Genomic DNA, 15,873 nt, shown 5'->3' on the forward strand with positions numbered 1-15,873 from the left:
CACGAGCGACGCCTACATATCAAATGCCTCAGAATTATGGGTGTTTGTTGGCCCTAAAAACCTTCCTGCCAGCCTTAAAGGGGCACCAAGTCCTGGTCCATTCGGATAACATGACTGTGGTAGCCTTTATCAACAGCCAAGGCGGCCTCAGGTCACGTCCCCTTCACAGGATGACTCAACGTCTCCTGCTTTGGGCAGAGAGAGAACTCCTCTCACTACGAGCAGTTTATGTGCCGGGCAGACTGAACCAGGGAGCAATTATGTGGCTCCAGGGGAATGGAGGCTACATCCCCAGATGGTTTAGATGATCAGGTCAGTTTTCGGCAGGGCAAGAGGTCGACTTCTTTGACTCCGAAGACAACTATCATTGTCCAACCTATTTTTCAAAACAGCGGGATGTTCTGGCCCACGATTGGCCCAACACCCATCTCTATGCCTTCCCTCCAATCGCCCTGCTACCCCAGGTCATCAGGTGAGTCAGGGACACAAAGTGCTCTCTCCAAGTCTGGCTTACAGAGATGATCTAGCTGCTATATGCAGCGCGGTGGTTAATACCACTGAGGAGAGACCTTCTCTCGCAGGCGCAGGGCAATGTCTGGCCACTCGACGGGAATCTAGCCAACTCCCAGCAAAAGTCACCAATTCCATTTTAGAGGCTAGAGCTCTGTCTACAAGGAGCCTATATGCCTCTATGGAGCCATCGCTGAGTGTTCCTGGGCTGAGCTCGCGGAGCAGGCTAAGTTCTGCATCTGCTTATAGCATGGCGCTACTGGATATGTTCCCCAAGCAGTCATCAAACGACAATGCAACGTGAGTTACGTTTCGATAGGGAACTCTCCAGTTTCTTACTTAACCTTGGTTCCCTGAGATAAGGGAATGATAGCGTTGCGTAACTGGGCATGCTATAGCTGCATGCGAATCAATTGCTGACGATTCAGTCGTATGATTCTGATGAGATGGCGCATATTTTTCTCATGGAGTTAGTCTACTTTTATGCCGTTTTTTTTTTTTTTTTTTTTTTTTAGTAGTCTGTGGGAATGTGATTTTGGAGTGAATGTGATTGGAACATGATTGGGCTAGTTTTGAGCTGTTGCTGGTTTTCTTATGCAGACCTGGCAACCCTGATTGAAGCAGTCAGAGTTAGTCCTTAAACACTCGAGAGCAAATGACTGTGCATCTGCAACCATAGGTATATGCATGTATAAACATCTATATCTACAATAGACTAATGAAGATTTTTCTGCTAAACTAACACAATACAAAAAGACAAAGGCATTAGCTAACACGACATTAAAAAGTTACCATAATTTAAAAACCTGTAATATTGAGGTATACATATATAAAAACACAAACCAACACATTCTCACCTGTGAAAGGTTGTCCCATTTCTTTAAGAATTTAAATCTTGGTGGATTTTCCAACCAGAGACTGTGCACTGTTATGGCATCTTGGAAAATGAATTGATTTTTACTGTAATTGACGACACGTTGACTCTTCCAAGATGGCGGACACGTCGACATGTCTAGAGTGGTCAAATGTCATTTATCAATACATATCTATATGTATGTATACCAGTTATAGACCTTACTTGATTTAGCATATTGAATACAACAGTGAAGGATAAACTTACTATCCTAACAAGTGTTCCTGTAGCCAGTGGCGCCCCCAGAAAATTTTAATAGGGGTGGCCAGATGAGGCCACAGTAAATCTTGGGGTGGCACATCAAAAAATAAATAAATAAAGGGTTTTCAATATTGACAAAAAAACAATATCTCTGTGACTTTCTGGGATTTTATCGATAACGAAAATTAGACAATATTTTGCTGTGTGTGTATTGTGCTGATATCTTATTTCTAAGTGTGCTGACAGCTGAGGCTTTTTTTTTTTTTTTTTTTTTTTACCTTTTTAAAGCCATTTTTCTAAAAGTGTGCACCATGTTTTAAGTCAGACATGATTGCAGTTTTGGCTGTTACCAAGCAAATGCAATCAGTAATCAACAAAATTGATCTTTGCAATGCAGAGAAAACAGAAACTGCATCTGAAGTGCCATTTAGATGTTTTTACACACTGTTTAATGGAGCTCTGAGGGACATGGAATACTTTAAACCTGGAGTTACAAATTAATAGTTTTTGATATTTTAAACATAAAACATTGAAAACTGATGTTTGAAATTGTTTAAAAAACTGAAATGGTACCTTAAATGTGAAATTAAACCAGCCAGTAGATGGCAGCGAGTCACTGTTAATAAGTGAGTCATTGCGATTGAACCGAATCATTTAAACGGTTGATTCATTCAGGAACGAAACACTATCATGTTTCTCAGAGACGCAAAACAGTGGCTGTGTTTGGAATGATTTTGTTTTTAGAAAATAGAGCGCAAAAAGTAAATATGTTGTCTAAAACGTAAAACTCTTGATATTAACTTCTTGTTTTATTGAACTGTTGTATAAAATCAATGTCACATTTGCAATTATGCAGACTTCTGGAGAAAAACGTCACTCTTCGTGTGATAGTAACTATATTAAATGATATATAAATTATATAGATCTAAAATTAATAGATTTAAAATAGATTTAAATTAATAGTAGCCACTGCAAATCATCCTAGGGGTGGCCACAGGGGTGGCCAGAGTTTATACAGGGGTGGCCGTGGCCACCCCTCGTCACCCCTTGGGGGCGCCCCTGTGTTTAGCTTAAGTGGTAGAGCATTGCGTTACCAAGCGCAAGGTTGGGGGTTTGATTCCCCGTGAACACATGATAAGTAAAAATTGATAGATTGAATGCACTGTAAGTCGCTTTGGATAAAAGTGTCTGCTAAATGCATAAATTTAAATTTAACAATGGCACACACTGTATAAAGGTCCTTGATCATGTAATTCTCACAGTTTTCAAACTGTTTTATGGTGTACTTGTCTGTTGAAAGACATTTAATCAGATGAACAATAGGTATGTTGTTAAACAACACTGCAGTCAATTGAACACACTGTACTTCTTTCCTTAGAGTTTTTTTTTTTTTTTTGTTGTTTCCTTGGATTTTTTTGTGTTTATTTTAGTTTTACTAGTAACAATTTATTATGTAATAGGTCACATAACTGTTTTTTTTGTTACACATACTGGTATCTATTAACTATCTGTCAGTAGTAAAAAAAAAAAAATACATATACATATTGCACTAGTAGTAGGCCTAGTGGTGACATAAAACATACTAGTTTTAAGAAGTAAATGTTAAATTGGCTTGCCATACATGTCTGGGTTTGACGTCATTGCCCTGCTGTCCCTCTGTTGAAAAATTGGGAGAAATGCACGACTCTGCAAGTGTCTCCTGCCACACGTTGTTAATAACAATGGCTGTGAAACGGGGACATACGTTGCACAGCTGTGGTCTGTGGTTGCAGATGTCACTGGATTGATCGAATGCCGCAAAGAATTGTCTTACTGAACAAAAACAGCCATCGGCCGTTTAATAATGGCGAAATGAGCGTTTGATCTATTGTTTTAATTTAGTTCCTACACTGATATATATTATTACTGAGCCTTGATTATATTTAGGGACCTAACTGTGTGGTTGGTGAATGGCTCAATTTTTTTATGTAAATTTGGAGACATCTGCTGGTGAAGGGTGGAGGGAAATGCAGAGCTAATTTAAGGAACGTTTAAACGCCGCTATTTCAACGATAAAAGCTCAGTGAAGACTTAATAGAAGAGAAGAAGTGCGGATTTATAAGATGCAATTTTAAACATTCACAAGGCCGTTGAGTTCCGGAATAAACAGAGCGTCATGTTTCTGTTTTCCTGTCACGAGTCAGCTGACCTGAAGCAAAACCAATTGGATTTGGGCTCTCAGGAAGACAAACCGACGCACGCGGAGAAGGGTTGAAGTTTACTCGTGTCCAGCCAATATACATACATGAATACCGAGGTAAGTCTGCTTTTCAGATCGTTTATACAATTACATCTTCTCAACCTCCTGCGAAAATACAAAACGTGTCATGTACGTAACGTTAATCACTCATGACATTCAGTGAACTTGAGTGTTTTGGGAAGTTTTCTCTGACCATATTGTTCTAATAAATATCTACTCGTTAAGCAGGTGTCGGTTCTGTACTTTGCAAAAAGTGCCGAATTAACGGGACTTAAAGCAGAAAACATAACGGTTCCGTCAAACATATCCTCTCTACAGCTGTGGCAGCATTTGGAGACCAGACATCCAAGGTGAATTATTACTTTAACTACATTAATACCTTTGTTAAACTTTCAGATCAGTGATGTTAAACTGCAAGTCACCAACGCGATAAGACCAGAAAAAGATCAAACATATGAGACGTTACCGCTCAGTCCACCAATCAGAGACTTCGTTTATGCGTCGCGAGACTTCACTAATAATAAAACTTAATATCAGCAATAACAATAATTGTGATAATTAAGTATACATTTTTACATGTAATAAACATTTGGCATATTTTGACATAAAAATACTAATTATAGTAGTAATACTTATTATTAATACATATTTTTGGTTATATTTTATGTTATATATTGTTCATTGGAAAGAGAATGTTTATGGCATGTTTATAATATGTAACTTTAATTTCATTACAAGATATATTTTTAATGTAATAACACTGGGCATTATATTTGCAGTGTAAATATTTTATTCATATTTTGCCCCTTTTTATGTGAAATGTATCGCTCTGTGCACACTCTAAGCATGTAAATAATGCTAAGAAAAACAAATTATCTACAAATTACTACTTCGTGTGGTTTTCCAATGTACAAGAGAAGAGGTGTCCAAACTTTTTTAATACAGATGACGACAAATCAAGCTTAATTGAGGAGGGCCATGGGCCAAAAGTATATTGTATTAAAATGTAATAAGTAATTAAACTGATATTTAAATAACATTTTTTAAAATATTTTACATTTTTAAAAATCATATTCATATATATTGTTTTTAACAACAAAGATTGCAAAAAAAGATAAAATAGTAATATTTTACTGGGTTTTACCCACTGATCTATATATATATATATATATATATATATATATATATATATATATATATATATATCTATATATGTATATATATATATATATATATGTGTGTGTGTGTGAAATGTAATAAGTAATTAAATGTTCTGTACATATTTTTTTGTTCTCCTTCCTCTTGTGATATGGAACGATCCATAAATGCTAAAACCAGGACTCGCGGGCCAAATCAAAGGTCTTTGGCCCCTGGGCTGTGGTTTTGGGTATTTTCTGGATTTCTATTCGTTATATATAGTCATGATTTATTCCTAAGATGTGTGTCCTGTCTGGCAGACTCTCTGTGTTACGGGATCAGGTGGTTCTGGCCGTGTGTCAGGAGTACGTGCCTCTGGGAGAGCAGCTCCTGACCCTCAGAGACGGGGACGAGGTGGCCGTTATACCGCCCCTCAGTGGAGGCTAAAGAAGGTGGTCATCAAATCCGACACCCGTCTGTCTTTGTTAATGTATTTTATTTTGTATGTACATTATAATAAAACATTAATATAAACACATAACAGTAACTTAACATAAGTGTTTCCTAGTATACTTTATATTTATTATATAGAAACCTATTTTATTTATGTTTTTTTTTGTACAGGTATGGCTGCAGATGGGGGTCAGGATCTGATTACACTCACTACTGACAAGCTTTCTGCTGATGGTGTTTCTGAATCTGTTACGTGTCCCTCCTGTGGTGCTGTATCTCTGTTTATTGGTCAGTCTTTGTTACGCTGTATTTTAATGGATCATTGCTTCTGTTTAGAGTTGGCTTTCTTATCACTACATATTAGTTTTATATGTGATCTCCTCTTTCAGGAACTACCAGAGATCATTTTGAGGGGAAGAAAGTGATCCGGCTTGAATATGAGGCATACAGTCCAATGGCAGAGTCAGAGCTCAGGAAGATCTGCAGAGAGATCCGGACAAAGTGGCCCAGCGTCAGACACATTAACATACAGCATAGACTTGGGTGAGTCTCAAAGCTTGTTTAGATAATAGAAGTTAATCACTTTAACATCATTATATCTAGAGGATGTTTTCTATGTTTTCCCACCGTGTCCACAGTGTGGTTCCTATAACAGAAGCAAGTGTTATAATAGGGATCTCATCACCGCACAGAAGTGATTCCCTGGAGGCGGTGAAGTACTGCATCAACACACTCAAAGCTACTGTGCCAATCTGGAAAAAGGTCTGTGGAACCACATAGAGTACAAAAAAGACCTTTGAAAAGGGGCTGCTTTAAATCAGATTAAATACAAATATTTTTATTTTACAAAACCATAATCTATTTGTATGATACTATTACTGTCTAGTAATCAACACTAAAAAGACGTGGATGATACAACTTGAGAATACGTTTTAATATAACAGCAAGTTATTAACAAGTAATTTTTGTTAAACTTACATTTGCAATAAATTAAGGGCAGTAATAATAAGTCAAGTTGATAAATGCAGTCAACACTACAATTTGGTTAATAAAGATAAAATGGATGAGTTATGTTTGTCTTTCCATCGTAAGTGAACATGAAATGTTACTCTAAGAAAGGTAAACATTTAACTGTTAGAATTAGTTAAATAACTGTTAAATTCTGCATATTGTCAAAATCGTGATTTTTCATATCATGACTTGTGGTTGTAATTATTGGATATTTTATAAGATCAAAATCTGGGACAGACTCAAAAAAACAAAAAAAAAAACAGACATTTCTCATTTAAAACCAGCTATTTTTATGTTGGTAATTTTATGTAATCAAATAGTTCTGACAGCAAAACAAAAAAAAAAGTTATTTGTGCCCCTTATACTTTAAGTATAATTATTATCTTTTAAGTTTTTAAGTAAAAATAATAAAGTTATAAGAGACTATAGTCTACCCTGTTTGTGGAACCCTTCTTTTATAATAACTTGTAATTATTGCCATCAAAGTGTAATCGTTTCTCTTCATTTATTACATTGCACAATTGTTTGGAACGTGTTTGTAATTATTTTGTTCTTTTCAGGAAATATACGAGTCTGGGGAGCCGTGCTGGAAAGAGAACAAGGAGTGTTTGTGGGCGGATACTGGGAAAGATCCCAAATAAAGCTGAACTGTTAACTAGCAAATGAGCTACAGTAAATCTCATGAAGCATCAAGAGGTTTTTATTGAAAAAATACAAAGCTCAAAGTTTTCCAGTAACACCTGATGAAACAAAGTTTTAAATCAAAAGAGCATATTCTACTCTTCTCTTGAATAGAAAGTCTTAAAAAAGTACCAGTGCAAAAACATTATGTAAACATTTATGGAAATCTTTGTCGTTTATGTTGCCTTTGATTAGACGGGTCTCAAAGATTTCCTAAAAACATCACATAACGGCATCAGTAGAAGTTCAACCCTGAATTCATGTAGCAGTTTACTGACAACACTTTCATATACATGCAAATATCTTTGACATCATTATACATTTGCAGATAACATTAAGCTGTATTTAATGTTTATAAATGGCAAGTTAGTAATAAGAAACAATGCAGACAACACTTTTTAAAAATTAACATCTTAATGCTTACATCATTTGTAAATCACTGTAAGATTTAATGTTAAGTTTTTAAAGTGTTTCTTATTACTAACTTGATTCATTTGTGCAAGTAGTCACAATCATTTATTTTCTCATGCAGTGTTAGTCCATTTCCCTGATGTGGCAGTGGCACTGCTTACTACTGGAGTTATTTGCTCATGTTTACATAGTATGGACAACAGTGGCACAGTAGAATTTACAAAAAGCCTGCTTTCCCAGTGTATTACTGCTTTGGGCATAAAACATTTGAGTTTGTGATTTGGTATTGCTGAAATGGTATATATATGATACTGTATAATTTGGAACATATGCCTGGTGTGCTTTAGAATTTTTGGGAAAAGAGTTTAAGGAATTTTAGTACTCCAGTATGTAAAATAAATGATCAAATTTGTCCAATTAAGCTAATCAATAACTCAAAGGTCCTATCAAAATGCTTGCTACGGATGTGAAAATGCAGAAAAAGGAAGCTGGTCTGATTTTTTTTTGTGACGGGAGAAAATTTCGGAGGCAGTGTGTAAACATGATTGACAATGTGAGGTTGTATTTATTTTTTAACATGCAAATTTTTGTACTCTGTGTGCAAAGACCTCGTCTCTTCTTATTGCGGACCCTGTAAGTAACAGTGAGTCAATGGGGAGTCGACTCCGAAAAACCTGCAATCGAACGGAGTTAAGGCTAGAAGGTATAAAGCTGCGGCTACTGGGCATAGTTTTTGTCACACTGTACAGCAATAATTACTATTTTTTGGATTATTCTAAGGGGTAGGTGTAGACGTTAATAAAAAACACGAATAGGAATAAAATTCAATTTCATTGTTAGTTTCTGGTCTGAGCTATATCTCTTCTAGCCACAACCATTAACCAGCCCTAGTACAATGTATGCTCAGCTCACACATGCAATTAGATTTTTTTTGTTTTTTTTTGAATTGTTTGTTTTCATGGTGGAAGGTGGGTACAAGGTCATTGTTTATTGTTTAGAAAAGTGAGTGAGGAGAGGGAACAAGAACAATAAACTAATAAAAACGGCAGCAATAACAGACGCCTGCATTGACAAGTGCTTCTGTGGTGGATGGAGACCCGCAACTTTAGTTTAGATAAGTACAAAGACACTCGTCACTCATAACTTCTGAAGAGAAATAGTGCAGACACTGGACAAGGGTGACTCTTTCTAGTGCGCATGTGTCCAGCGCCTGTGTTTGCACACATTATCAAATGGAGGATACTTTGAAAAGCTACGTGCAAAGAGAAGTATACTTTGGGCTAGCTGAATACTAACAACTCAGGAAATGAATGGAAGTGGTAAGAGACTGTGTGAAAAAGATACACCAGCATTCAAGTCAAGCAGGAGAAAAATACATGCGAAAGATGAATGGGTCTTGAATGCCAATATTTGACTTGCCACACTGAAATCAAATTAGCAGTTTTTTAAAAACCCAGTTTGCTCTTTCTAGCCCTCTTCTGGCTATTACTGTCAGGGAAGGAAGCAGTGATATTGCCAAATGAGTCATCTTAGGGTGTCTCGCTGTTTTCCTGCAGTTCCTGGTTTTCCGCTTCATTCTCAGCCGCGTTCATCATTGGTTGATACTTCCTCTTGAAGAATCCAAGCTGAATGCAAAAAATACATGGATTTTTAAAGAAGACGATAAGATGTAGACCGAATTAACATTAAAATGGCAAAATAAAGTACCTTCCAAAGCAATGCAACGGCAAGAGCCAATAACAACAAACCGCCGATAACACTTCCTATAATGGCACCCACTGGAACATCTCCTTTAGCTCCAGGTTTGCTCACTTTGACTTCAACCTGCAATCAAGAGTTGAATTGTAAATTTAGCCTACATTGGGTAATGACTGCTGATCCCATACAGCAATTTATTTATTTATTTTCTGGCCAAAATAAAAAAATATGTAGTATAAATATATGTAGTTTTAAACTTCACATACCAAAATATATTTCAAAATGTATTTCAGGACAAGAAAATACATTTCCAAACTTACAGTAACGGCTAAACAGTTAGGCTAAATGCAAATGTAGATAGAATAGCCTATTAGAGATCAAAACTAGATTTATAATGATCTAAATACATTCAATTTATAAATATATAATTATTTTGGAATATTATATATGCTCCTTGCTGATATCTATTCAAATGTGTTTTGTTCACATTTGATTATTATTATATATAAAAATAGTTATTTTGGAATATTATATATGTTCCTTGCTGATTTCTATTCAAATAAATAAAAACAAATATTTTCTTTCATAGTGACATGCATTTTCTTGGATTTAAATATATGAAGGGGGAAAAATTAGTGTGTGTGTGTGTGTGTGTTTGTGTATATATATATATATATTATATATATATATATATTATATATATATATATATAATATATATATATATATATATATAGTAAATGTTTTGCAATATGTATATTTTTGTAAAAAAAAAAAAAAAAAAAAAAGAAATATATATATATAAAAAAAAAAAAAAAAAAGAATGTGTGTGTATATTTTTGAAAATATATTGGCAACAAAAATATATTTACAAAATACATTTAGCAACATTTTACACACGCGCCAAATATATATATATATACTATATATATATATATATATATAGATATATATATATATATATATATGTTTGTATATTTTGAAAATATATTGGCAAAATATATGTTTTCATATATTTGTTTGGAAAAATTTTATAATTTGACCAGGCTTGATTTGACTGTACCTGCAGGTATTTCTGTTCGATGAGCAGCAGCTCTGGTTGAGACGTCTCTATATCAGCTCTCACAGAGAGCATGGTGTACAGGAAATCAGCCTGTGATAAACAAACACTGTTAACCCCAATATTAGACCAGACTGAGCCAAGAAAAGCACTGAGATGAATTTATTTACCAATGCAAAGGTACCGCTCCATATGTTTGTTGTTACATTCACATAATAATCACTCTTCTCCTGTAGGCCCTTCAGGACGCACTGCACTAAGCGGCATTTGGCCGTTTTGCAGTTCTGTGGATGGTGAACAGATGATCAGTACGGATGGAAATGAAGACATCCTGTTATTTGTAATCAGAGACATGATTTGTCATCATGCAAATCAACTCCATCTAGATCACATTAAAAACATTATTACACAAATAATTATTACTGGGTTTCATACTTAATTCATTAGTACTTCCTTTGTGTGTCACGATCAATAACAAAAGCAAATGTGTTTGGCAGTCTTGGATTTCAAGAATTTTTTAGAAGAAGATCCACAAGCACTGACCAGTTCATCTGTTCCTCTAAAACTCTCCTCTTTGAATCGGACTGTATAAGGTTTTTCGCTGATCTTAAACGGGTCGATCAGTTGACTGTCTGCACAATGGATTTTTTCAGCCTGTTGTGGGAAATATCGTGTCAAATCATTTCCACATTCACTGACAATGCATTCACTCATGTTTATGATGGATTGTGTGTATAAATGTGAGGTTATGGATCCTCACAGGTGAAGTTCTAATGCTGGTCGTGTAGAGGAGAGGATTTCCTGCTTTGGTGCTGTTGGGCAGCGAGACAGTGAGGTAAAGCAGGCTGATCGGGACAGTTCCTGTAGAAACCTGGAGAAATAAATACACTCACATCAGCACTACCATCAACTTCATTTTCAAAGCAAACCAACAGATGGCGGTAGTGAACCCACCTTTAAATTAAAGTTAAAATCTGGGCCGATGTCCTTGAAATTCCTCACTGTGGTTGTGAAACTGTTCTCTTTTTCAAGTAAGTAAACATCCATGTTTGATTCTCTGAAGAAATTAAAATATAATAAAGACATTAAGAGAGGACTTTTTAGTCAAACATTCTGATGGGTTAAAAAGTTTTGTTTAATAATTGGATATCAAATAGAAACACTGTTGGGGAAAGTTACTAAAGTAACACAATACAATATGGCGTTACTCCATAAAAAGTTACTAATTGTGTTACTTACCTACTTTTTATGGGAAGTAATGTATTACACATTGTTTGCAAAAGTAAAGTAACTTGCATTATTTATTTAAAAAAGTAATTCTGATATTTTCTTGTAAATTTAAAAGTAATGCATTACTTTCCAGTTACTTGAAAACGTAATCTAATTACGTAACTCGCGTTACTTGTTATGTTACTTCCAACAATAAGCAGAAATGCTACAACTATTCAAAATAGATGCGCACATATATTTAAAAAATTGGGTTTGAAAGTTATGTATAAAAAATGATTTCTGATATAATGCTCATATTAATTACAAAGTTACTTAGGATTTTTCTTTTTTTTTTAGTTTTCACAACCAATGTTCCCATACTTCCCACATTTTCTAACAATTAATAACCTTAAATAATTGTGAGACCAGTGATATATTTTTGTTTATATATATTTGTATAGTTTTTGAAAGAAGTCTCTTATGCTCACCAAGGCTGGATTTATTTAATACAGCAAAAATACAATAATATTGTGAATTATTACCATTTAAAATAACTGTTTTCTATGTGAATTTATGATACAATTTAATTTATTTCTGTGAGGCAAAGCTGTATTTCCAGATCACAAGATAATTTGTATTTCAATTTAATATTCTTTTTTAATTCTATATAATATGCTTTTTTTCTATTAATTTTTATTTTTTTTCGTTTTTTTTTTATTATTTCTCGTTATTATGCTGCTTAATTTATTTGTTTAATTTTTTTTTTTTCAGGATTCTTTGATAAATAGAAAGTTCAAAAACAGCATTTATTTAAAATAGATATTTATTCAACATTAGAAATGTCTTTACTCTCACTTTTGATCAATTTAATGCATCCTTGTTGAGCAACAATAACAACGATAAAAGTTTTAGTCTATCTGACCCCAACCTTTTTAGCAGAACAAATAGATGTCAGAATGCAGTAACAGATCAATCATAAAGAAATATTGAGGAGAGGTGTTTCATGTCTGACCTGCTGAGGATGATCTCAGAGTTGTATTGGACAGGAATGGAGACAGAGATCTTATTATCAGCAGGAGTCTCCTCTATGCTGTCACTGCAGTGCAAATGAAACAATAACCTTTAGTCACACGTGTAATATTATCATTCTTGAAGGACAGTCAGATTCTTTGCAATTCTCTAAATAGCTTTAACATATGCACAGTGATAAAATGAAATGATAAAAGTCATTGTTAAAAAATGTAATTGGGTAAAACAGTTTACCTCAAAGCCTCAAAGACAACATTGGCATCTTTTTGAAACTGATTCAAGTTAAAGTCAAAGTTGACCACAAATGTAACCTGTGGAAAACATACAAAACCATTACAATCACATCAGTCAGATATAAAGATTAATGCTCACAGATGTCTGTCTCACCGATTGGTCCGTCCTCAGCGCTGGATAACTCACTAGGCAGATGAGTGTGTCTGATTCTTTCATCAGACTGCACTTCACCTCTGCTCCCTCAGTCTGCAATATCAGATTGAATAAGCAAAACATAGCTGTTTTTCAACACAAGAATGTGTGTTTGCCATGTAAGCAAAATATGCATATTATATTGCACTTAAATTATGGTTAGAATATTGTATATGCTAGAGTTTGGGTCCTGCCCAGTTTTGTACTGCTGATTTTAAGTACAATGTAAGTGATGAATAGTTTGCATTACCTGTGGTGTAACAGAAGCGTAGAACAGGTTACTGGAGTAGCTGGCCGACACTCGTGCATTGTACGCATTTTCCTTCCTGTTCATCACGATCACAGTGAAGGAGAGCCTTTTCTTGTTCTGGCTGACCACCAGTTTAGTTTTGCTAGAAATAAAAAAACAAACACTTATATACCAAATATACATTCTTGTATTTTTACACAAGAGATTGGAAAAATTGATGCGTTGTCAAAAAGTTTTGCAAATGAAATAGGGTGCTAGTTAATTAGAGACCAAATGCACATTGAATTTCATATTTCCCTACATGTTTTTTTATAAATGTGTTTGGTTTTAAGGTGTTTTGCAAACTGAGTTCTAAATGAAATAGGGTGCTAGTTAATTAGAGACTCTTCATATTCATCAACCTTTTCTATCAAAATGCTTGCTACGGATGCCAAAAAAACACAGAAAATCGAACCTGATCCCAATTTTTTTATGATGGAGGAAAACTTTGGAGGCAGTGTGTAAATGTGATTTTTTTGTATCAAAATGATTTCTTATTTTTCCTTTAATGTGTAAGTTTTTGGTATTATTGTGTGAGTTTATCTTCACTCTGCACAGTCAGTACCAAGTCACTAAGACAAACGTCATCTTCGCCACAGTCCTTTGAGAACGGGATCTGGACCAAACCAAACCCACAATGAGGATTTAGGAACAGTTTCTGGACATAATTCTGCATTCTCCAATTTTAAGTCAGGGTTTTTAAACTGGTGTCCAGGGCAGTCCATGGAAAATTTGAGAGATTAAAAAGTGTTTTAATAGTAAGAAATATTAGATACATATCTATAGTTTTGTTACAAATATATGTTTTCTAGAACATCCTTGGGATGTATGTACTGAATGAATTTGTGTTATTTTTTTATTATTATTTGTATATTTCTAGAGAGTTTTTTGTTGTCTGTTTATCCTACGGCACTATTTTCTAAAAAAAAATTAAAAAAAAAAGATTTCTTTGCAATAATATTTTTATTAAAATGGCTATGCAAATAAATTTTAACTTAAATAGTTTATTTTATATACAATTAATATGATATCATTAACATAATCAAATATGCATTAAAAATAAGCATTCTAAAAATAAAATATAAAATAAAATTATATATATATATATGTGTGTGTGTGATATAGATGTGTGTGTTTGTGTAAACTTTAATAACAATAATAATAATAATAATTATATTTAAATATATAACACACACACACACACATAATATTTATATATATATATATATATATATATATATATATATATGTATATATACACACACATATATATATGTATTATTATAACACTATTTTTCCTCACATAGCATACTATTTATGATTGTGTATTAATGAAAACATATAGCTTTATATGTTAGAAAGCAGGGTTGCTCATAAAGGGGATCATCATATTTGGCCATCTTAGTTTGAAAGTTCCTGACATAGTTAATGTAATTGTTTAGATTAATTGTCTTTTTTCTTAACACATGTCCTTCACAGTAAACCACAGGCACTTAAAACTCAGAAATTTGCTTGCAACACTCACAAAAGATTCCCACGCAGTAGGACTGAAGACGTCCAGAACGGGGTTGGCGTCTGGATGGCTGAGGACCACATCCACACGCAAAGCAATCGAGTTGACGAGGTCAGGGGTCTCCTGCACATACACGTCATGCTCTTCACATACGTCCTGCACAGAGACACTGATGTCTTTCTGGAAGACTCGATCCAAGTTGCTGAAGTGACCTCTAGGACTGACCCGAGATGACTGTAGGTCAGCATCCAGGGTCAAGTTGTACTTGATATCTGTTTTTATAAAAGAAAGTTCAAATGCATGACTTCCTCAAACCAAATGTGTCCATCTCCTAAAAAAAAGTACGGCCCAGATCAGAATCGGTATCCTTACCCACTGGCCCAAGTGGATTCGCTGGTTTAAATGTTGCACTAAAACACACTTTAGCCTTGAAGCAGGACACCTGCCTCCCGCTATAGCGGCACGGTTTACTCAGGATACTGATCTTGTCAGGGGTGAAGGAAACCTTGGCCGTGACCACTGCAACTCCTCTACTCCTAAAACCATATGATGAGAGAGGTCAGGAATGCATCAATTAAAACGCAACCCTTCAAGTGATTTATGGCTTTTGGAACAAATAGAAGAGTCCCACAGAAAGCTGATGCTATGAGGATTGCTGAGGTGAAAAATGGGATTCCAGAGGACAGCTGGAGCAATCATTTCCCTGGCCACAAACACATCTACATATCCCACCATGACTGAGGCCGTCCCTGCAGCTGTTCTGCACTTAACTCAATTGTTGAAGGTGGGCCGTTAATGAAGTATTACAAAATAACATTGTGTTGTGTTACATTGGACAGTCTAATCGATCTGTTTTACACCTCCACAAAGTATGAAAATCAATTGGTGAAATGAAGGCTGATGTGTTTAAATTCTCACCAGAGTTGGACCACTTTCCCAAAAGCCCCCACTGACACATCTGGGATGGAGTCTCCGTTCATATCTCCTCTGCCGTCTAGAGAGCGGCCGAAGAACTTCAACGCTGGGTCCAGTTTCGTTCCCACAATTTTCTGAATGTGTAAGAATGGTTTGAATTTGGACACTTGCTGATATAT

The 15,873-nt window shown here is 34.9% G+C and overlaps 3 protein-coding genes across 4 annotated transcripts in view; 2 read left to right on the forward strand and 1 right to left on the reverse strand.

The window, feature by feature from the left end:
• Nucleotides 1-3,708: 3,708 nt before the first annotated feature.
• Nucleotides 3,709-5,447, forward strand: LOC109075956 (molybdopterin synthase sulfur carrier subunit). 2 transcript variants are annotated; one of them, XM_019091789.2, is made up of 3 exons: nucleotides 3,709-3,920; nucleotides 4,092-4,213; nucleotides 5,321-5,447. In XM_019091789.2, exons 1-3 carry the CDS (start codon nucleotides 3,909-3,911, stop codon nucleotides 5,445-5,447), a joined length of 261 nt encoding a protein of 86 aa, XP_018947334.1. In that variant the 5' UTR covers nucleotides 3,709-3,908. The 2 variants fall into 2 exon arrangements, with proteins under 2 accessions (XP_018947334.1, XP_018947330.1); XM_019091785.2 differs by having other exon boundaries at nucleotides 3,829-3,920; nucleotides 4,089-4,213.
• Nucleotides 5,448-5,626: 179 nt separating this feature from the next.
• Nucleotides 5,627-7,977, forward strand: LOC109075899 (molybdopterin synthase catalytic subunit). Its single transcript, XM_019091739.2, has 4 exons — nucleotides 5,627-5,741; nucleotides 5,843-5,996; nucleotides 6,092-6,215; nucleotides 7,025-7,977. The coding sequence occupies exons 1-4, from the start codon at nucleotides 5,627-5,629 to the stop codon at nucleotides 7,103-7,105; spliced, it is 474 nt and encodes a 157-aa protein (XP_018947284.1). The 3' UTR covers nucleotides 7,106-7,977.
• A 581-nt stretch (nucleotides 7,978-8,558) lies between these two features.
• itga2.2 (integrin, alpha 2 (CD49B, alpha 2 subunit of VLA-2 receptor), tandem duplicate 2) overlaps nucleotides 8,559-15,873 on the reverse strand; it is a 28,713-nt gene continuing 21,398 nt past the window's right edge. The window contains exons 15-29 of the mRNA XM_042732285.1: nucleotides 15,698-15,828; nucleotides 15,152-15,315; nucleotides 14,792-15,051; nucleotides 13,803-13,882; nucleotides 13,228-13,372; nucleotides 12,939-13,031; nucleotides 12,786-12,862; nucleotides 12,535-12,618; nucleotides 11,268-11,370; nucleotides 11,074-11,184; nucleotides 10,857-10,967; nucleotides 10,484-10,597; nucleotides 10,317-10,406; nucleotides 9,264-9,380; nucleotides 8,559-9,181 (exon numbers count right to left, since the gene is read on the reverse strand). Coding sequence (XP_042588219.1) covers nucleotides 9,086-9,181; nucleotides 9,264-9,380; nucleotides 10,317-10,406; nucleotides 10,484-10,597; nucleotides 10,857-10,967; nucleotides 11,074-11,184; nucleotides 11,268-11,370; nucleotides 12,535-12,618; nucleotides 12,786-12,862; nucleotides 12,939-13,031; nucleotides 13,228-13,372; nucleotides 13,803-13,882; nucleotides 14,792-15,051; nucleotides 15,152-15,315; nucleotides 15,698-15,828 — 1,776 coding nt within the window. The 3' untranslated portion in view covers nucleotides 8,559-9,085. The remainder of the gene's footprint in view (nucleotides 9,182-9,263; nucleotides 9,381-10,316; nucleotides 10,407-10,483; nucleotides 10,598-10,856; nucleotides 10,968-11,073; nucleotides 11,185-11,267; nucleotides 11,371-12,534; nucleotides 12,619-12,785; nucleotides 12,863-12,938; nucleotides 13,032-13,227; nucleotides 13,373-13,802; nucleotides 13,883-14,791; nucleotides 15,052-15,151; nucleotides 15,316-15,697; nucleotides 15,829-15,873) is intronic.

Source organism: Cyprinus carpio, chromosome B10 (assembly GCF_018340385.1).
Source record: "Cyprinus carpio isolate SPL01 chromosome B10, ASM1834038v1, whole genome shotgun sequence".
Classification (NCBI taxonomy): domain Eukaryota; kingdom Metazoa; phylum Chordata; class Actinopteri; order Cypriniformes; family Cyprinidae; genus Cyprinus; species Cyprinus carpio.